The 19,815-nt window shown below is 39.5% G+C and overlaps 1 protein-coding gene across 2 annotated transcripts in view; it reads left to right on the top strand.

Annotated features, from left to right (window-relative positions):
* raver2 (ribonucleoprotein, PTB-binding 2) overlaps positions 1-19,815 on the top strand; it is a 93,907-nt gene that overhangs the window by 53,568 nt on the left and 20,524 nt on the right. Inside the window, exons 3-6 of one of the 2 annotated variants that reach the window (XM_034210482.1) lie at positions 707-1,014; positions 1,593-1,757; positions 11,757-11,948; positions 17,797-17,917. In XM_034210482.1, coding sequence (XP_034066373.1) covers positions 707-1,014; positions 1,593-1,757; positions 11,757-11,948; positions 17,797-17,917 — 786 coding nt within the window. The remainder of the gene's footprint in view (positions 1-706; positions 1,015-1,592; positions 1,758-11,756; positions 11,949-17,796; positions 17,918-19,815) is intronic. The other variant, XM_034210490.1, reaches the window with a different exon arrangement.

The raw sequence follows: 19,815 nt of genomic DNA, 5'->3' as shown, positions 1-19,815 counted from the left end.
CCTCTTCTCTACACAGTAGACACAGTAGGCTTTTCTCGTTTTAATGGCAAAAAAAAACTAAACACTGAAACTACTGACGGCCAGACAGCTGACAATTTCAATTTCAGGGAAGGGAGTAATATCTGGAAGGATAAAAAGAAAAAAAAACATGATACTCGCATTCATTTGAGGGAACCTCTGAGGAGTAGTTTTTTATTTGCAATGCGTGGACATTTCCAATAGTATTTAAGCATTCATAAATAATATTTTTTCTCAAACACACTTTTTTAAATGATTATTTTGTGTATATGTGTGTGTCACAGTGCATTCCCCCTGCATAGTGGCTCCCTATTGGCTTTCAAGCTAATGTGTTGTCTTTCTCTCTGTGTATCTGTCTGTCTGTCTGTCATTATGACTGTCTGTGACTTTGTTCGTTTGTGCCTTTTATCCCTTATTTTTTCTGTCACTTTGCCACTTTCGGCCTGTCATTCATTTTCTTTGCTTTTGATGTGAGTTGTTTTTTGCATGTCTTTTGACTGTGTGTTCTGCGATCTCCACAAACTGCTTTCTGCCTGTTTCTGAATGTCTGCTTTAAATGTATGTTTGTGTTGTGCTTGTCTCTCACATGTCCCTGTCCACATGTCTGTGTATGTCATTCTATGTGTGCATCCTGGTCTTTGTCTGTCTTTTCGCCTCGTCCCTGTCTCCATAATGTCCCCTCCTCCAGCCTTTGTGACTTTGCTGAACGGGGGCCAGGCTCAGGATGCCATCCGCTCCCTCCACCACAGCACTGTCCGGGGGCGTCTGATCAATGTCACGCTGCAGCCCACCGACTCCATGCTCTGCCTCACCAACCTGCCCCACACCTTCACCGCCCAGCAGCTGGAGGAGATGGTGCGCGCCTATGGGAACATTGAGCGCTCCTTCCTGGTGTACAGCCTTCTGACGGGCCACTCCAAAGGATATGGGTTTGTTGAATACATGAAGAAGGATTCCGCTTCACGGGCCCGCTCGGAGCTGCTGGGCCGACCAATAGTACGTTAAAGTTGGTTGTTAAAATAAGCACTTCATGTTTGATGTTGTTGTTATTTTTTATATAAGACTGAAAAAATGTGTAATGAAGGCATCCTGTTGCTTTGGATGCTTTCTGACGGGTACAAGAGGAATTTCAGTTTTCTGTGTCAATACATGGCAAATTGTACTTTGATTGATTACATTATAGCCTATGTTTATATTTTTAACCTTACCTTATTATCGAAGTGATAACTTCATGAAAGTTGAACACAAAAATGGTCTGTGTCGAGAAATGCTGATCGAAAAACATCTCTATATTCATAAATAAGAGCAGTTCATTGTATCGTTAATGAAGACTGACCTTGCTTGTGTGATCAGGAAAGTTAAAAAAACATTCTAGATGGAAGTTTTCATCTCAACGGCTGACAACCTTTATATCAGCTCTGTAAAGGAAGAGAGGATGGCAGTATACAAAAAAGTACCAAAATATGAATTAATATTTGTTACAATGGATGCCGAATTTACAGTGAGTACAGTGTGGGAGTGTGAAGGTACTTTAGGGTCTTAGCAAAATGTAATGCTGCTCTCTGATGGTGCAGGAGGATCGCTCATTGATGGTGCAGTGGATGGACGTCAACCAGCTGGGCCAAGAGGAGAACCTCCACTCCAGGTGTCTGTGTATCAACCGGCTGCCGCTGGACCTGTGTGACTCTGAGGAACTCACCCAGCTCTTCTCAAAAACATACAAACCTGTCTTCTGTCAAGTGAGTGTCTGTACTTATTTGTGTGTGATAGATCAACACATTTAGATTATGTAGCTCTTTCAATTACACATTTACATTGTCCAGATAGTAATTTATTCTCAGAATTTCATGTAAAATAAAAATTATACAGATTCACAACTTGTATGCGCAAAACACATCTGCAAAATGATATATCCAAGAGAGTATGGCTCATTGAGCGTGCCTCTGCTGTGAAACCAAGATTTGAGATAAAGGTTGCCATATTCTGCTTTTTATTTTCTAAGCAGAAGCTCCAAAAGAAAATATGTTTTCCTTGATTCTATCGCACAAGCTCCAATGAGAATCACAGTAAAATGGCTAACGCTCTCACATTGAAATTGTTACCTCCTACCCCGAACATGTTTATCAATTGAACACTTCCAGGTGGGAGGTGCTGATCCAGGGAGCAGCATCACTATTGGCCATTCTCACATTATCACCAGGCAACTGTTTCCATGGTGAGGTGTGGCTGCTGTTATACACCACCCTGCCCCATCACATCCACTCCCACATTGCCATTTAGACATTACTCAATGTGTATCACTCATCGCTGCATTTCCAGTTTTAGCTCCACCCCTCTGCCCCTCTCCCACACAGAAATCAATACACCCACATCGTCCTGCTCCCATGATGCTTTGTGGGTGTTTAGCTCATGTTGCTTCACTGTTGCAGTGCCAGCAGGCTTTGACCTATGGTTCAGCGTGTTTCATGTACAGTACAGTATGTGCTTGTGTGTGTGACTGCACTGCATCTATGCACTATAAATACTTCAGGCACAAAGCTCTTGAAACCCTGTAAACCAATGAAAAGGAAGCAGAAACAACATATACAGGGAAATGAAAACAAAGATGGTAGCATTCAAACGTTTATTTTACTAACCCGCCTGTGTGGGAGAGTATTGCAAAGCCATTTTAACTATTTTGACATACTGTGCATTCAATTGAAGCACAGTATGCCCAAGTTTGTCAGATATCAGGTGTAATACTAAATGAGGATACACTTGAATTCAGTGCAAGAAAACACAAGCATTGAGTGAAAAGCGTAACTCCAGCTGTGCTTAATGGGGCACACCTAGCTCTTGTTAGTGTAGTCTGACCATTTTAGATCATAATAATTGATCTATTTGGGCATTCCTCCCAAAGGTGCTGTTCATGTAATCGCAACATTCAATGAATTGTTGACATGCAAACCTATTAAATATATGATGTTTACTTGTTTGCTGTCCTTGTTGTAAATCAAAGCTTCATCTTACTGCCGTGAGCTGCAGTCTGTCTTACATAAACCTTCTGTCTCCTCTGTTCACATATGTAAAGCTCAGTCCTCTTGTTACCTTTCCTTGGTGCAGAGTGCACTTAACTTGTGGCCTTGGCCCTGAGCACTATAATTCTGCTACCCACAAAAGGGCCCTCCAAGCGGCAATTTGGCTTAAAGAGCCTGTGACACGAGTTTCCCCCATCATCCAAACCCTTCAATTTGAGTAAATATTGTCCCCTTGAAAACCGTTACTGCACTGATTTTGGATATTTGTACTTTGATAACCATTAATCTGCCCTTCAATGTTGACCATTTTCTGGATCTTCTCGGGGATTCTTCAAGTCCCGCCAAATTATGTATGACGTCATTGCGGGCACAGCGCTCCAGCTGCACCGTTCAGGATCCCAGCATCTGCATGTAAACGCACAATGGCGCACACAGCAGCAAGCTCAGACAGCGATGACAGTTTAATGTTGAACGTGTCTGAGAGCTCATATGAGGCTGAAGGATCGGTTTATGTTGTATCTGTTAGAAGTTTAGGAATTAGGTGCGTCAATATGGGCGATCATACGGTCATGTAGCCAGTGGTGGAATGGGACTAAAAATCATCCCGGGACTCTCGACCGGCCCACTTCGGTACCGCTAGTAAATTGTCAACGGGGGGAGTGGGGGATGACGTGCTAGTGACTTATCCGACCGGCCCACTTCGGTACCGGCCCATCGGGATTCGTCCCGATGGCCAGTCCGCCACTGCACCCAGCCCACGTAAACTGTCAACGGGGGGAGCCTCGCTGCGGGGAAACGGTGGACCTAGTGTCCCGATCGGAGTGGGAATAATAATAATAATAATCCGTGCATTTTATCCATTAAGTTCCCCAACATTGTGGTAAAAAAAAAACACACGTTTAATCCATGTTGGTGTACTACAACTACAAAAAGCATCGGTTTGTTTTCTCATCAGGAAATGCAGACAGGCTCAAACAAACGATTTTTAATCATCATCCTCACGATCATTTAATCTATCATATGTTCGCCGAATTGACATGAAAGCACTAATAAATGTAGTTTCATCCACTTGAGTTTACAACTACAAAAATAATCGATTTGTTTTTATATCACATCCGACCGGAGGAAATTCAGCAGCTCTCACTACCGATTTTTAATCCTAATGTAATCATCATCTTCACCACGATCATTTATGTTTATGTTCGCCGAATTGACATGAAAGCACTGACAAATATGAATATACTGTAGTCAACTTCATTACAACGTTATTAACGTGCCTAAACTCAGTAATTCACCATTTCTACGCATGACAACACACTTTGTCCGTGTTTGGTTCTCTCGCCGCACAGTGAAGCGTTCCCGCATTGACGTCACTTCCGGCTTCCCCCAAAACTTCAAAATGAGTCGAAGGAATTTCCCCGCGATGTTCGAAATTATTGATATTTATCGGAACGGTATCGCACCTTCTTTTTAAAACTGACGGTTCGAGATGAGTAGTAGCCCAATATTTCATTACACAACAGTTGTTGGGATGCTGTCACAGGCTCTTTAAGTCATCCAGGAGAGGTAGAGGGAGGAGAAGGTTAGGTCAACTATATACGAGGGAAGGACGGCAGGATGGAGACAATAAGGACGGATGGAAAGGAGGGGGGACGGTACTGAGATTGCCAGGTCTATTAGAAAGAGGTTGGAGTGATGGAGGTGAGTGCTGACAGTGTCAGGCAAGGGGACGGAGGCAGACGGACAGCTGAAGTGAAATGTTAAGAGAGGTAGACTGTCAGTCACCGGGGCAAGTCTGTTGGCATATTTTTCAAATGTAATCATAAAAGTTCACACGGCATCTATTGCACGTCTGTCCGTCCTGGGAGAGGGATCCCTCCTCTGTTGCTCTCCCTGAGGTTTCTCCCATTTTTCCCTTTAAACTGTGGGTTTTCTCCGAAAGTTTTTCCTTGTACGATGTGAGGGTCTAAGGACAGAGGGTGTCGTATTGTCATACTGATATTTTGTACAAACTGTGAAGTCCACTGAGACAAATGTAACATTTGTGATATTGGGCTATATAAATAAACATTGATTGATTGATTGATTGATTGATTGATTGATTGATTGAAAAGCTAAAACTCATATTAACTGGGAGACTAAAAGAACCAAATGTGTCAGTCATAGACTAATGTTTGTGCAACTAGAAGGCAAGTTGGAAAATGTTCTGATTATCCATTTTTTTAATCAGACCTAATTTGTTTTCCCTTATGTGTTACTGAGTTAAGAACAGGTTGCAAAAAGTGATGCTTGAATAATCTTTCTAAATTCCTTTATTTTCTTTAAAAAAAATGAATCAGATTGGAGAATACGTTTTTTATTTTGTATTAATAAGGTTTGGCTAGTGAATAATTGTTTTCAGAATCGTTTAACAAATAGGTGATTGCTGTTGTTATAACTATCTTGGCCACAAGAAGTGGCAATGCACGCTATGTATTAAAATCAGACTTAAATCAGGTGAGCCATAGGTTTTAAAGATGTGACAGCTATTTAACAGAACTTGCTAGAATGTGTTAATAAAAACATCTATATTGATTCTGACAATTCTACATCCAACTCACAGGTTTATCATTGCTTTGAGAAAAAAGATTATTAATGTATCCCTTTTAGAAGTGAAGTTATGGTCATTTGTTCTGGGAATGTCATTTTCGAGCCTGAGACCTGAGAAACAGGCTCAGGGCTTAATAATATACTGCTTTATTGTGTTAACTGAAAATTGGCCATTTAATAGTGTTTTATTTGTCAGATAGTTTATAGATGTTTTATCTTCATGGTCAACTGTATATTTTCTACTCTCTAATACCGGTTTATTTCTATTTTGAGATGTTTGTATTTTATAATTGTTTATTTCTACTCTTTTAATTTCTAATTAGGTGCAATGCCTTGTTTGTTTTATACTGCTGCAACGAAAAATGTATCATGTCTTATGTTAACGTTGACGAGCACAGTCATAAAGCATTACATTAGCTGAAAGTCAAAGATATCAACTAAATCAAAAATATTTTCCTCAACACAAAGTGAAACATAATATATTTTTGCATGAATTGAAGATAAATCAGAGATAATTCTGGATACATGTTTATATAGGAGGACTATGACAAAAACGAGAAAAACAAATCATAAAATAGGAATGAATGGATGGATATACAGAATTAAATGATTGATAAACAGCCAACAAGTATCACTGTTGGCAAATGAACCAAAGCTGCTGTAGTGGGGGAACCCAGTATATGTAATAAACCATATTTTGCGGTTGCATTGTTTGAAGCAACAATAATTAGTTTTTATTACGAAGAAAAACATGTTCATCATAATCATTAGCACTCATCATTTCACATCTAATTAAAGTATTTTCAAGTCCAATCTTGAAATGCTTGACACAATTATTGTTCCTCTTGGTGGAACTTGGTTTAATCACCTCTTACGCCGCATACAAATAATGAAAAACCCTAAACAAACCTTTGTTATTTGGTGTATTTCAACTTCAATTTAGTAGAAGTGTTTTTATGTGAGATCACCAATCTTAATACTTATTATTTCTTAATTATTTGATCTAGTCTTCCACTTCTAAATTATAATTGTATTAAATGATGGTCTCCCACTCAGTTTGTCCCATGTTCACACACATACTCTGCTTCACTCGTTCTCTTTATCATAATCTTTACAGTTAAACTCTTCACTGTGACAGATCATGTACCTGACTTCACAGACAGCTGTGACAGGGCTGTCATGACCTTATCACCCAATTCAGACAGCTGATGTAGCAGTTTAAACTCACTCACTCAGACACACACACACACACACACACACTTAGCCCTGTCGGGGCCTCAGTCAGCATCTCTTGGCTGTGGACCGACTTGAGGTCAAGAGCTGTCACACACACTGATAGCTCCCACAGACAGACTTACTGTATATATGCATTCAGGAAAATACAGTTTATCTATATTTTTATATTTCTTTATCCTTGGAACCGTCAATACCTGCAAAACCGCCTGCAGTATTTTTTATTCTTTATTCATCCAAATCTTGTTGGCATTTTTCACTTTAGTGAAATGTCCTCACTTGTATTTTCTTTAAACCAATATACTTGCAATATACTAAGGTATCTCAGACAATGATCTCTTATAATAGCATAATAATATAATAATAACACTGTGTGTTTGGATGCAGAAACACATACAGTTGGCCCCAACCAATCAAGTGACTGATTTAGGTATTTAACTGTGGGACCTACCATCGTAACTTCTGTGTCTGTTTGAATCTTCACTGATTAGATCAGATTTTAGAGTTTGGTCCTTACGTAGTTTTATAATCATTACAAATGTTTTCTGTAATGGACCTCGCTTCTGCATTAACTACAGCAACATAAAACAAGATTTGAGACAACAAATCTGCATGTCTTGTTACAGTATTCAGGTTTTTCTGACTGCAAACCGCCAGAAACGATGGGTTTAGGAGTTTATGTTTCTGGGACATGCTATTATACTGTACAAGGAGAAAATGGGTCTGTCATCTACTTTTAATTATTATAATTCAAGTGCTACTGCACTTTGACTTGACTCATTTGGCAGAGCTTTGTGATTATGTTGTCAAAATTCAGGATGGCAAAGTAATGTTTCTTTAACCGTCAAAAGAGTATGATACAATTAAATACAACATCAGCAACAACCTGCATATGTAACTTTGCATGCACTGCACCCTCCTGCTCCCCTATAAAATGCATACACTTAAGTACAGTTGGCTATTTAAAAGCAGCATAAATCAGATAATATGAAGAAGCATAATCATTTGTAATCACTGTAATCATGGTTGGGGTCCCAGGACTTCAAATGGGTCAGGTTGGGTTCAGATGAATTGTTTTAAGGGTAACAGGCTACAGGTCTGAAACCTGTGCAGGACTCTGGTTTAGATGATCTGTATATGCATCATGACAGGAAATGTAATGAAATAAAAATCTTCATTCTGTTAATTAGACTGATGAAGGTTAATTACACTTTGCAGGAATTTCCCCTGGGCCAATCTTCTTTAGATTTACATCAAGGATAATTTACAAGATAAGTGATGAAGTACCAAGTTAACAATGATTACTCTTTTCTAAATCATACCTTGAGGAAAACTGCCAGACATTACAAGAAAAGTGAAAGATGTCTGATGTTAAAGAAGTGCCATTGGAAAAAGTGTTTCATTATAACAACACAGCACTATCTTTGCCCTGACAAAGACAAGCAGAACAAATGCATTTATTTGAATTGTAAGAGGATACAAATACACACAAAGAGAGAACAAAAGGCAGCTGTATATAGAAGGCTACAGTACAAATATGATTAGCATAATTGTTTGTGCAGATCTTAGTAATGATTGAATATATTATTTAGTGTGAGTGCAGTTGGAGAAAAAGAGAGAGCCTCACTCAGTCTTCACACCATTATTCACACATGCACATATGTTGATGATACCATTTGCACACAATCCAGTTTGATACTGTAAAACTCACAGTTTACCCACTTTCTTCACTCGTCAGTCACATAATCAATCACTCTTGTTTTTTCCTCATTTACTCCTTTTTTTCCTCACTCCCACGCTCTCTCCCTCCTCCATCCATCCGTCGATCTCAAGTGGTAGAGTGGTTCATGTTATTTCCATAGTTTGCTTAATGTATGCTGATGATAATAGCCTATCGACCCACTCCTCCACACATACATACATTTCCCTCCCTCCATCCATCCTCTGTTCAGACCGGAGGGAGCTGCAGACCAATGAGAGGAGGGGTGGGGGCGAGGAGTGGAGGGCCACTTGAGTGAGTGCTGATGGTAACAGTCATCAGCATTCGTAGAAAAATAACTTTGTTTCCCGCTGATTTGTAACATGTCCATTTTTACATTAAAATCATTGATATGATTGTATTGCAAGGAAGTTTAATTGCAATCACAAATTCTCTGAAACTTGAGTGGGCCTATTTTGTAAATGATAATGTTACTTAACTTAAAAATCAGTGGTAGCCTACTAGTTATTCAGATGTGAATATGTGATGGTGTTCTCTGCTTTCTATGGTTATAAATTGAATATTATTGACTTGGTTGGTCAAAAAATGCAATGTAATATTTATGTATGTATATCTTCTACAACATAAAAAAAGCCACATTTATACTATCTATACTGATAATAGCAATAATAAAATATGCTAGTATTATTGCTAGTTGTATGCTATATTTATAAATTATCCACATGGAATATACAGTGAGGGAAGAGACTTATAAACATTACGGCAGCAAAATGATATTTGAATGCGAAAAAAAATAATTAGATTGGCCAAGTTACCTATCTACATATCCTCTGAATAAGTCATAAGTCATAATTTACTTCAATGGTAATTTACAAAAAAACATATATAGGTATAAATAAATGCTTAAACAGACTCAAAAGTGGATATATAATTTGAAAGGTAAGATTAATCAATTTGCTCAGCATTTTAATAGAATTTGGCCACTACCAGCAGTGGGTCAAGTGGTGTGCTTTTTTGACCATAAGCCATTAGCTCTTAGTTTTTGTCATTATCCACCATCATCCATTTGATATTAGCTATTAGCCTGCCTGCATTATTTAGCTGCTCCACACACACTGGCAATGACTGAACCTTCTTGACAGAAAAGTCTATCGTGTTCGGGAGAAATGTTACTGGTCAGCAGTCTTTAGTGCCCTGAGGGATGTGTTGTATTGACCTTAAGTAACCATAAGGCAACTATGGTAACTTTTCCCATTAACTTTCCATGTTGTTCTCAAAATGTGGCCATTACAGGGGTAGCAGCATTTTATAATCATTTGCTGCTTTAACAAACATATAGAACCTTGTAAAGTGTGTGGTCCCTGAAGCATTTTGGGAAAAGCAAGACAAGGATGTAACTCTTACATCATGCCTTTTCATTTTTTTTGTCTTTCCCGACTTTTTTGACAAAAGGAGCTGAGACAAGCTTTTTCCCCCCCACCACAACACAGTTATCTGTCATTACTTGCACACACACACGCACGCACGCACACACACACACACACACACACACACAAAACCGTTGAACTGTATTTGCCCAGCACTTTGCTCCGCACTACCAATATTTCACTCACTCCAGGGTTTAATAAACAAAAATATGTTACCACAAAGACAAACATAAAAGGAACATACACAGACATAAAAGCACACATCATTTAAAGCTGCTCGAACACACAGTAAATGTGCAAATGCACACAATCACACTTAATATAAATCCAATATCGCTGTGACAAATGGCCTCCAGAGCACAATAAGAAAATCAGCTCGAACCAGCCTTAAGCTAACAATCCCAGCAGACATGTACGGTGACAAAAGCTTCACATTATATACACACACACACACACACAAAGAGTTGAACTCTGTACATTTTGTAAGTCCTTGTTGGTGTGTTTGTATGAACTATGTAATGCATATATTCGCCTAATGTCTAAACAGTGATTTAGCATGAGCTAGCAACAATGGACTTGTGGCTTGTTTTGCAGTCTCACGCTGCTGACACACTTTTACATCACCATGGTAACCTCAGCTTCAGAGATAGCCTACTCTGGCAGAGATTGTTCTGGATTAATAGTCTGACGATCCCTAAATGGGGTCATGTACTTGTTTCCAGGCATTCTACCTTTTTTGGTCAGGAAAAAGGAGGGCTTCTTTTGAGCAGCATGCAGCTTACATTAGTTTATAAGAATTATCTCTGAGTTCATTTTGATTTTGCATAATGAAGAGATACCCAACCATAAAACCCTCACTTTATTAAAACAGCTCTTAACAAAAATGCTTTTTTTGTATTCTTTCAGATGACTGATGAAGTTTGAAAGGACACAATGGGCGGTAGATATTAGGTTTTAGTGTCGGTTAATCAGAAGTGAAGTCTTTTGTCAAGATTAAACAATGATACAAGAGGAAATCCATTAGAGAAGAGGCAGATTTACAGTGGCTTGAGTGGTTCATGTTGTGTTTTGGCACAGTTTTTGTTTCTTTAATGCTGGCACCAAAGATGACACCATTCCTTGGCATTGCTGTATGCATCTACAGTGATGAAAGGTTTCATTTGGCTCACTTGTTCCTGAAAATGAACATCTCCAGTGAGGCACTTCCGATCATATATTCATCCATTTTCTGTTCCTGCTTATTCAGAGTCACATTGGGCAGTTTGTCACAGCACACATAAACACATTTACATTCACCCAAGTGCAGATTACCCTAGATCACTTGCATGTTCTTGGCCTATGGGAGGTAACTAAAAGCAAAGCAGACAAGATATCACAGAGATGGTTGGCTTATTAAAACCCATAAGTCAGAGGAGAGGAAACATATTGGTAAAACTAATGAAAACAATCACACTGCAGATTTCGCAGAGGTAAAAAAAAAAGCAGTCTACTGTATGTTTAATTAAAGTTTTCTTGGTTCATAGTTGCTGCATAAGTATTCATAATCTTATTGGTTAAATAAAAAAATCAATTAGGGACCTTTTTTTGTTTCCCCAAAGCAGATAATTACTACAGCACATTGTGTGGATACTGAATGTGAGTGTGAGAGGTTGAGTCAATACAAAATTATTATAATGAGTTAAGATTTCTGCCGTCTTGTCTGCAGACTTGTCAAAAGCCCTGATCTAGTACAATGTTTTGTATATCTTGCAGCTCGCTCAGGATGAGGGCAGCCCCGTCCGAGGCTTCGGTGTGGTGGAGTACGAGAGCGCGGAGCAGGCGGAGGCCGTGCTGATAGAGATGGACCGAACTCTGGTGGGAGGACAGGAGGTCCGGCTGTCCCTCTGCAGCCCCGGCACCACAGGGAGAAGCACCCTGGCTGCACTCATCGCCGCCCAGGGTATGGTGAGTATTGATGCACTGAGCTTTTTATTTTATTTTGGAAAACATTGATTTCCTCCATAGAAACATTTCCCTCAATACTCTTTATCACCAAAACATTGGATTTTTCAGGCATATGAGCAGACAAAATATCTCTTCACTTTTTTAAAAGTTCCTAGTAATTTGCTTTTTACTAGCCTTAGATTGATTGATGGAAATAAGAAGACATGCTGATTGTGATCTAGCGCCAACTGGTTTTTACACATACATCGTTCGGATTTATAAATATAAGATATCCATATACAGTATCCTGATCTAATCAGTGAAGATTGTAGTGGTCATTAACCAGTCACAAAAAGTATAGTTGACTAATTGAGATATCATATTCTTTTCACCAAATAACAGCGATCGACACTCATCAAAAGGCCTGTAATAAAACCATTAAAGGAAAAGACCCTCTTAGCTCTTAGAGGGCGTTTACAGATGAGCCAGGATCAGATTGGACAGAACCACGCAGGCTTGTGTGAGCTGGAGATATTGTTCGCCTGAAGTAAAAGCATATTAGCTGACTACAGGCTGACTAGCTGACTTATCTGTTAAACCTCTGGTACACATGTAAGGTCTGGCTGAAATCATTTTTGTAACTTTTGTATCCCTCCTACGCTGTTCTGTGGCAGCAGAGAGGCACTGACGTGATAATTATAGTTCTATAGACTGATTGGGCTCTTCCACCGTCTCCTGCTGCCTAAAATACAACAAGTCTCGGCACAGTTTGACACTCAAACACACAGTCATTGAAATAAATGCAGCAAAATTGCACAGGATGTAAATACAAGTGATCAGTTCTGGAAAATGATCTGTAGGTGTTACTCTTCATGAGTACATGGATTTAACTGGAGCTGTGTACTTACAGGTACAGCATTTTGATTAAAGCAAACATTTCACCTTTTTGCAATCAAAATCAATTGCAGATGAGTGTGATAAATGGTAAATGCTAGATGTCTTGGTAGGTGGTACATGATATAAAAAACTGTTCGCCAAGTCATTTGTATAAACTCAATATAAAAAAACGATTAAAACAAATATTTAGATTAAATATTCTTGAGGGTAAAATATGTGAAAACATTGTGAAAGCAGGGTCTTGTTGTCACTGTGTTTTATCAGTAAATGCATTATGATATCATTACAATCCATTTTCCTATTTTCTTTCATCTTTACATGGAGTCCAGTAAAATATCATGATCAAAATGAATAATGGCACTCATTCACCATCTAAAGGTAATTTGATCAGGTTTCACACATTGAGTCTATAGGCCAGGGTAGGATTTTCACGGCGGCCATGACGGCCATGGCCGTCGTAGCCCCTCTGTCTGGCCGTTATGCCCCACAAATAATTGTACGTCCTACGGCCACCATTGTCTTTGGGTCCCTCACACTGTTAAAATCTCGAAGTTGCTTTAAAAGCGACAGAACAGTGTTTTCTGAACTGCATTATGCTGCGTTCACAACGGACGCGATGGCATGCGAATATTCTCATCGCTCTAACCGCTGGAGTTTCACCTCGGCTGTCAGCTGTGTTTACTCCTGTCATTCAAACAGAACGCGCTGGAGAGGTGGCGGGGCTTATTTCCATGTAAATACTGTGGTGGAAACCAACTACGACAAAATTAACCTATTTTACAGTGATTTAATTGTAATACACGTTTCAAAAGGAAGCTGAAGTAATTACATACTGATACCGGTTAGTAAAAAACATGAATTAATGCTTTGACAAGTCTGCAGACAAGACGGCAAGCGAAAAATCTGTTAAAAAATGCGTGTTTTCTGAATGGATCAATCAGGCTAAACTAACCTGCAGCCGCTCCGTCCACACTCACAACAACGTCCTAAAGACAGAATTAAAGCAGCGATTGTATTCAGTTTCTGAACAGAGCTGTGAGGAGTTGATTAAAGAGACTATACACATACACACACACACACACACACACACACACACACACACACTTCACTGTGCACTGCTGAATGATGTATGTGCAGAGTTTGACCCTTGAAGGCTGTTTCTTCTGCTCTGAAATGGAATATATTTGTTACATATTAATAGAATTTTAGATTTTTTTATTTGATTTTTGATTTGTGAATGGGAGAAGTAGTATATGGTAAACATACCAAACACTAATTATTCAAAGTAGAGTATTTTATTTTATATACGGTAATACTAAGGAGGCATAGGCCTATAGGATTATATAATGTTTGACATTATTGATATTAAAAAGTAGGGATGCACCGAATATTCGGCCACCGAAAATTATCGGCCGAAAATGGTTAAAAAGGCCCTTTCGGCTTTCAAAATATCACCGAATGTCAGAACAGGCTTACGTTGGTAACCTAACGTGTTGTTGTGATGACGTAATAAAGACGCGGCGACCATGCTTGCGGCTGACCTTTGTCATCGAGAAAAAGTGATTTGTTTTCCATGTCATTCGTGTGTTTTTCTTATCAAAAAGTAAAGTTATTTATTTGTAAGCTCCAAATCCAAATGTTTCCCTCAATGGCCTTTGTGCCCTGGCATGTGGCCTTTGCGCCCTGAAAAAATGTGTGACACCAAAGGCCAAATGGCCTTGCCCCTAAAATGACGAAATTCCAAGCCTGCTATAGGCACAAATTACCTTTTCACATGAAATCCAGCTTTATGTTTTATTATGGGTTACATACTGTCTAGGGCCAATAGAGCTTGCTGCTTTACTCTCATGTGGGGATAACATGTAATATTACACTTATTCAACCTATAGAGGGCTACCATTAGAAGTCATAATTTGTTGCTTTAAAAGACCCAAACAGCTGACGATAAATTTGACACAGTGGTTCGAACCAGTGTGCGAAAATGTATTCATTCTAGTGTTGTCACGATACCAACATTTTGGTTTCGATACCGATTCCGATTCTTTTTCGATACTTTAAAAAAAAAAATGTTGTGCTTTATTTCACACCAGAACCACATCGGTAAGTTAGCTAAAAAGATAGCCATAGTAGACAGTTATCATTGCCATTAATTGCCTCGGCAAACTACGAAATTGTCACAAAATAAATTACACTGGTTTGACTTAGGGCATGGGCTTGAGCATGATGTAATTATGTTATCAATCACATTCGCTAACCTGTCTGTCTTTACATTCTACAACAGCTCTGGATGCCGGTCGGCGAGGTGCTTAGCCAAGTTTGATGTGTTGGCTCGCTTGGTTTGCAGGGATCTAAAACATTTCTCACAGACAGGCCTCGTGGTGTCCGTAGGCTTGCCCTCACTGTCAGAGATATAGCTCAAATACTTCCAAATTTCGCTTCTGGCGTCTTTTTTGTCAACAAGCCGAGGCGCAGCGGCAGTTGCACTCCCACTTGCAACCATACTTCTCGTTTTCTCACGTGCTCTGGCAGGCACGGCTGCAGTGCAGGGAGTGGAAGCAGAGCGCTGAATACACACGGCTCTTATTAAAACAGCGCTTTCTCACCAGAGTACTTTTCCCCGTCATTCTTAAAGTACCGATACTAATGAAACGGAGGAATCGTAACGTTTTCATCGCGGTACCTTTCAAGTATCGGTACACCGTGCAACACTAATTAATTCTTAATCTCAAATTGCTACACTACCACAACATGTAGTATTCTCTGTGATTTTATCCCTGACTGTTGCAGAGCAAGAATTATAAGTCGCCGCTTAAATAGGTTGTGCCCTTGAGATGAATGTGTTGAAAAGCAGAGAAGGTAGCGGTCACAGAGTGCAATTGCAACAAAGATAATAATGAAATATTGTATAAGCAGAGGAAAACAAGGCTGATTTGAAGAGGGAAAGAGACATTCAGAGACGAAAGGATTGGTTGAGAAAGAGAGACAGAATAGGTTTGAGAGGACTGCAAGGTTACATTCGTACCCTCAGGCTCCTTATAGGATTATTGCAGTGAATGTGAGCAGCTGGTAAAGGAAACATCAGACCTTCAGAAAGAGGTCAAGACCTACTCCTGGCTACAGTTCTCCTCTGAGGCGATTTTCCAGTCAGTGAATGCGAGTGTGAATGCTGAGGACCAGATGGCCTTTCCTCCCTCCTCTTTCTTCTCCCTCCATCCCTCTCCTTACGCGACATTTCTCGCCTTCTCTTCTTCGCGGCTCCCATACCTCCCTGGCTTGTGTGTGTGGGTGTGTCGCTGGGTTTTGTGCCAGCAGCTAAACAGACTGATGCACGCTGACATTTTCTCCAGCAAAGAAAAAATAAATGGGAGAGTGCTCCTACTCTCCTTCCTCTCTCTATCTTCCCTTGAAAGACGCTGTCAGCTACAACTGGCCTTGTTCGACGCACACACACACGCCAATGTCTCTGCTGTAACACACAAATACACATACTGTATGTTTGCACTAGTCTCTTCCCCAATTGCTGACAGTGAGTCAGACCCGCTCCGTCCCCGTCAGTAATGCTCTCTCTTCAGGATGTGACAGGGAGGAAACAAGGTTGACTTGAGCTGAAGTCTTGCTGTAGCTCGAGGGCAGACGAGGAGGAAATATCACCATCCTGCTAATGTTGTTTTAAATAGCCGTGTCTTTGGGCCAGACAGCGAGTTCTGCCGCCGCACTATCAGGGCTGAAGAGGATCTAGAAGGGCTGCTACATTCAATTTGATGCAGTCTAATCCAATAGGATTTCATTTGAGTCTGTTGAATTACATTTTGCAGCGTAATAATGAGTGATTTCATTTATTTGAGGACGCGCCTTACAGTATTTATTTCGATTTAAATGCTGAGGTCCTTTCAGTTCCTGGAAATGCAGGTTATTTCAAATGAAGTGTAAGCTATATTATCAACAGGGAAAACACACATGTGTGATAAGAAACAACATCAGATACACGATGGAGCTAGCTAAGGCAAGGCAAGTTTATTTATATAGCACCTTTCAACACAAGGCAATTCAAAGTGCTTTACAAAAATGAAAGACATTAAGAGCATTAAGAAACATATTATAAAATGGCATTTAAAAACACTCATTTAGCTACAACATGTGATGCACAAAGTAAGTCACTAAAGTCCAAGCAACTCAAAACAAGTAGCTAGTACAGACACCTTTCTAACATACTTAGGGTACATTTTTAAAGACATTAACCTCCTTGACATTATAGACCTCCCACCACTAATTCCACTCACTGTCTGTCTCTGTCCTAGCAGCTATCCTATAAAGATGACAAATGCACAAGAATCATCTTTTTAAAAAAATGCATTAAAGACTGTAACTTTACATTTAAAAGTACTCGCAATACTACAACCATTAGGCAATGTAAGGAGGGGGTTGCCTTTCCCCTTGTTAGCAAGATTACCAAAACACAGTAGTACTGATAGTTCTGCACACTGTACACTGAACGGAAGATATATTATTGTCTTGATTGTGCATTTCCTCAAAGTGATTTCTATTTTCACACCTCAGCTAGATTGTGGTAGATTGCCACGCTTACAGAAAAAAGTCTCAAGGTGTTTTCTGAACATGATGTAGACATCGATTTGGCAGAGAAATAATAAATTAGTATTTGAAATGTGGCCTTTACTTGTTTACTCTCAATTCTTCTTCTCCTTCTTCTTCTTCTTCTTCTTCTGCTTTGTTTACCACACCTTGTTGTTTCCCGTCTCCCCCCCCCCCATGCTGTTTCCCACACAGCTCTGTCTCCTTTATTTTTGTCTCCCAGATTGTTTCCCCTCTGCTGACATCGCAGACATATCCTGCTGATGTAAACTAGTGTAATGATTACTACAGCCATCAGGGACTCCTAATAATAAGATCCAAACGTACTGTTCACCACACAGTCTCTTTTTCTCTTATGTGTGTATTTTGTTTTGTTTTCCAGATTCTGAGTAACAGGAAAGGTTTGCTACCAGAACCCAACATAGCTCAGCTGTTGACCAGCATGACGAACCCCGCTGCCCTGCAGATCCTCATGAGGCCGTACCACACCGGGAAAAGAGGAGGTATGTGATAACTGCACAACGGTTTGATTCTAGCAATTATCATGACATCACACAACAATCCATAATCTCAGGATTGAGGAAGATGCGGGTATGATTAAGATGTGTGTTAGTTAGACTGTGATTGACAGTGATAGACAGGCGGTTTATCCTATCACCTACCAAGTATTTTTTTTACATTGTCTGTACTTTTTCAAACACTCGAATGACAGCTTGTCAGATTCTCTTTAAAAAAACATCTGTTGTGTCAGGTTTGCCTAGATATAGGTCTTATGATGAATACCCAATACTTTCTGATGTACATACATTATTTTTACAAAGTCTGAATTTATAATATAGCCATTTTTGTTTTCATAGTTTCTTTTAGCCCACTGAATTAAAATAATGACCTTCATCAGACAATGTTGTTCAACACCTTGGGCTATTAGTGTGCAGCAACCTTGTGCTAGCTAGCCCTGACATACTTTATGAAGAGCTGAATAGATAGAAGTGCACTAAAACTACAATAAACTGTACAATGGAATGACAGTGGTGTGAATGTAAGCAAATAATGCAATAAAAAGGTGGAAGTTGAGGGCCATTCTGCATCATGTTCCTGCAAGACTCTCAACACACTCACAAAATGATGATAAAACGCAGGTCTATATTAACACTAAAGCAATGACCTAAGCAATTTGATGTTTCAAAATATAATATAATCAGAATAACATTGGCTTATGTGTAGTAAGCAGCGCGAAATTACAACAATGAAAGGAACAATGCAACAATGCCTCCGAAAAATGAATTTAGCCATAGTATGTGAATTTGTTTTCAAGTTCTATGCCTTTTTGTTGTAGGAACTCTAAGTGCCACACACCTTCACAATCATTCACTTGACCTCCATGCTACATTTGAGCCTGGAAGATTGAAAACTTGGCCGCCAAATGGTATAGTAAATTACTTTACAGTGTAGAAAATGATGAAGAGGCTATGAAATCACGTATGCTGCGGAAGTCTGATCCTACAGCTAGACACACTCCCTTATGGTGCAACTCAAACCTTTAATTTAACCTGATACTTAATCAAATAAGCATGTATGCTGATTGAAAACTTTTACATTTTAAAGCAAATCACTGCCCTGAACCGGTTCGTTTAAGTAGTCTCTTCGCATCTTAGATAATATTCAGAGTCCCACAGTAAAAGTGTGACCCTGTGTTAGGCCTTCTCATATACTGTAATCACCTCTGCGCCGGCTTCATTATTTGATGAATGACTAATCAGGAATTAAAATGAAATCGTGTGACATTAGTGGAACAAATGGGAACAGGAAGGGGAGAAGATGGGAAAGGCTCTCTTAAAAAAGAGCACGCGCAATTAAAGTCTAAAATTAGGGCCTTGATTAAATGTTGAACTTTCTCCAACTAGTCTGGAAGAAGCTACAATTAGCATTGATGCTTACATTTTTCATGAGGAGGACTTCAGAAAAGGAAATCACATAAACGCGTAAGAGAGGGAGTGTGTATTGTGTGTGTGTGTGTGTAGGTGCAGGGTGGCATTGCCGGAAGCTGAGAGAAGCCTGATATAAATCCACAAAAGATCAAATGTTTTTTAAGTGTGGGAATATTTGCACACCATCCTTAATTTTTTAACAATGTACACACATTTTTCCATTCAATAAACATATGTTCTGCAGCTTAAACGCAGCAAGCCACACTAGTTATAATCAATGAGCCAATGCAGAAATACTCCATGGTGTTCAGTAAACAAGAGGTTAGATTTTTCTCTGTCCGCTGCTGATGATTCTTCAACGTTTTTTTCCACTCAAGTATTCAGCATTACAAAGAGAACTACACTCGCTGAAACAGTTGCAACAAAGCGTGATGTGGCGATGCTTCTTCTTCCCCCAGACTTGATCTGCATCA

This window comes from Gymnodraco acuticeps, unplaced genomic scaffold (genome assembly GCF_902827175.1).
Source record: "Gymnodraco acuticeps unplaced genomic scaffold, fGymAcu1.1, whole genome shotgun sequence".
Taxonomy (NCBI): Eukaryota; Metazoa; Chordata; class Actinopteri; order Perciformes; family Bathydraconidae; genus Gymnodraco; species Gymnodraco acuticeps.
Note: the sequence above shows the minus strand (reverse complement) of the source record. Positions and strands in the feature narration are given on the sequence as shown.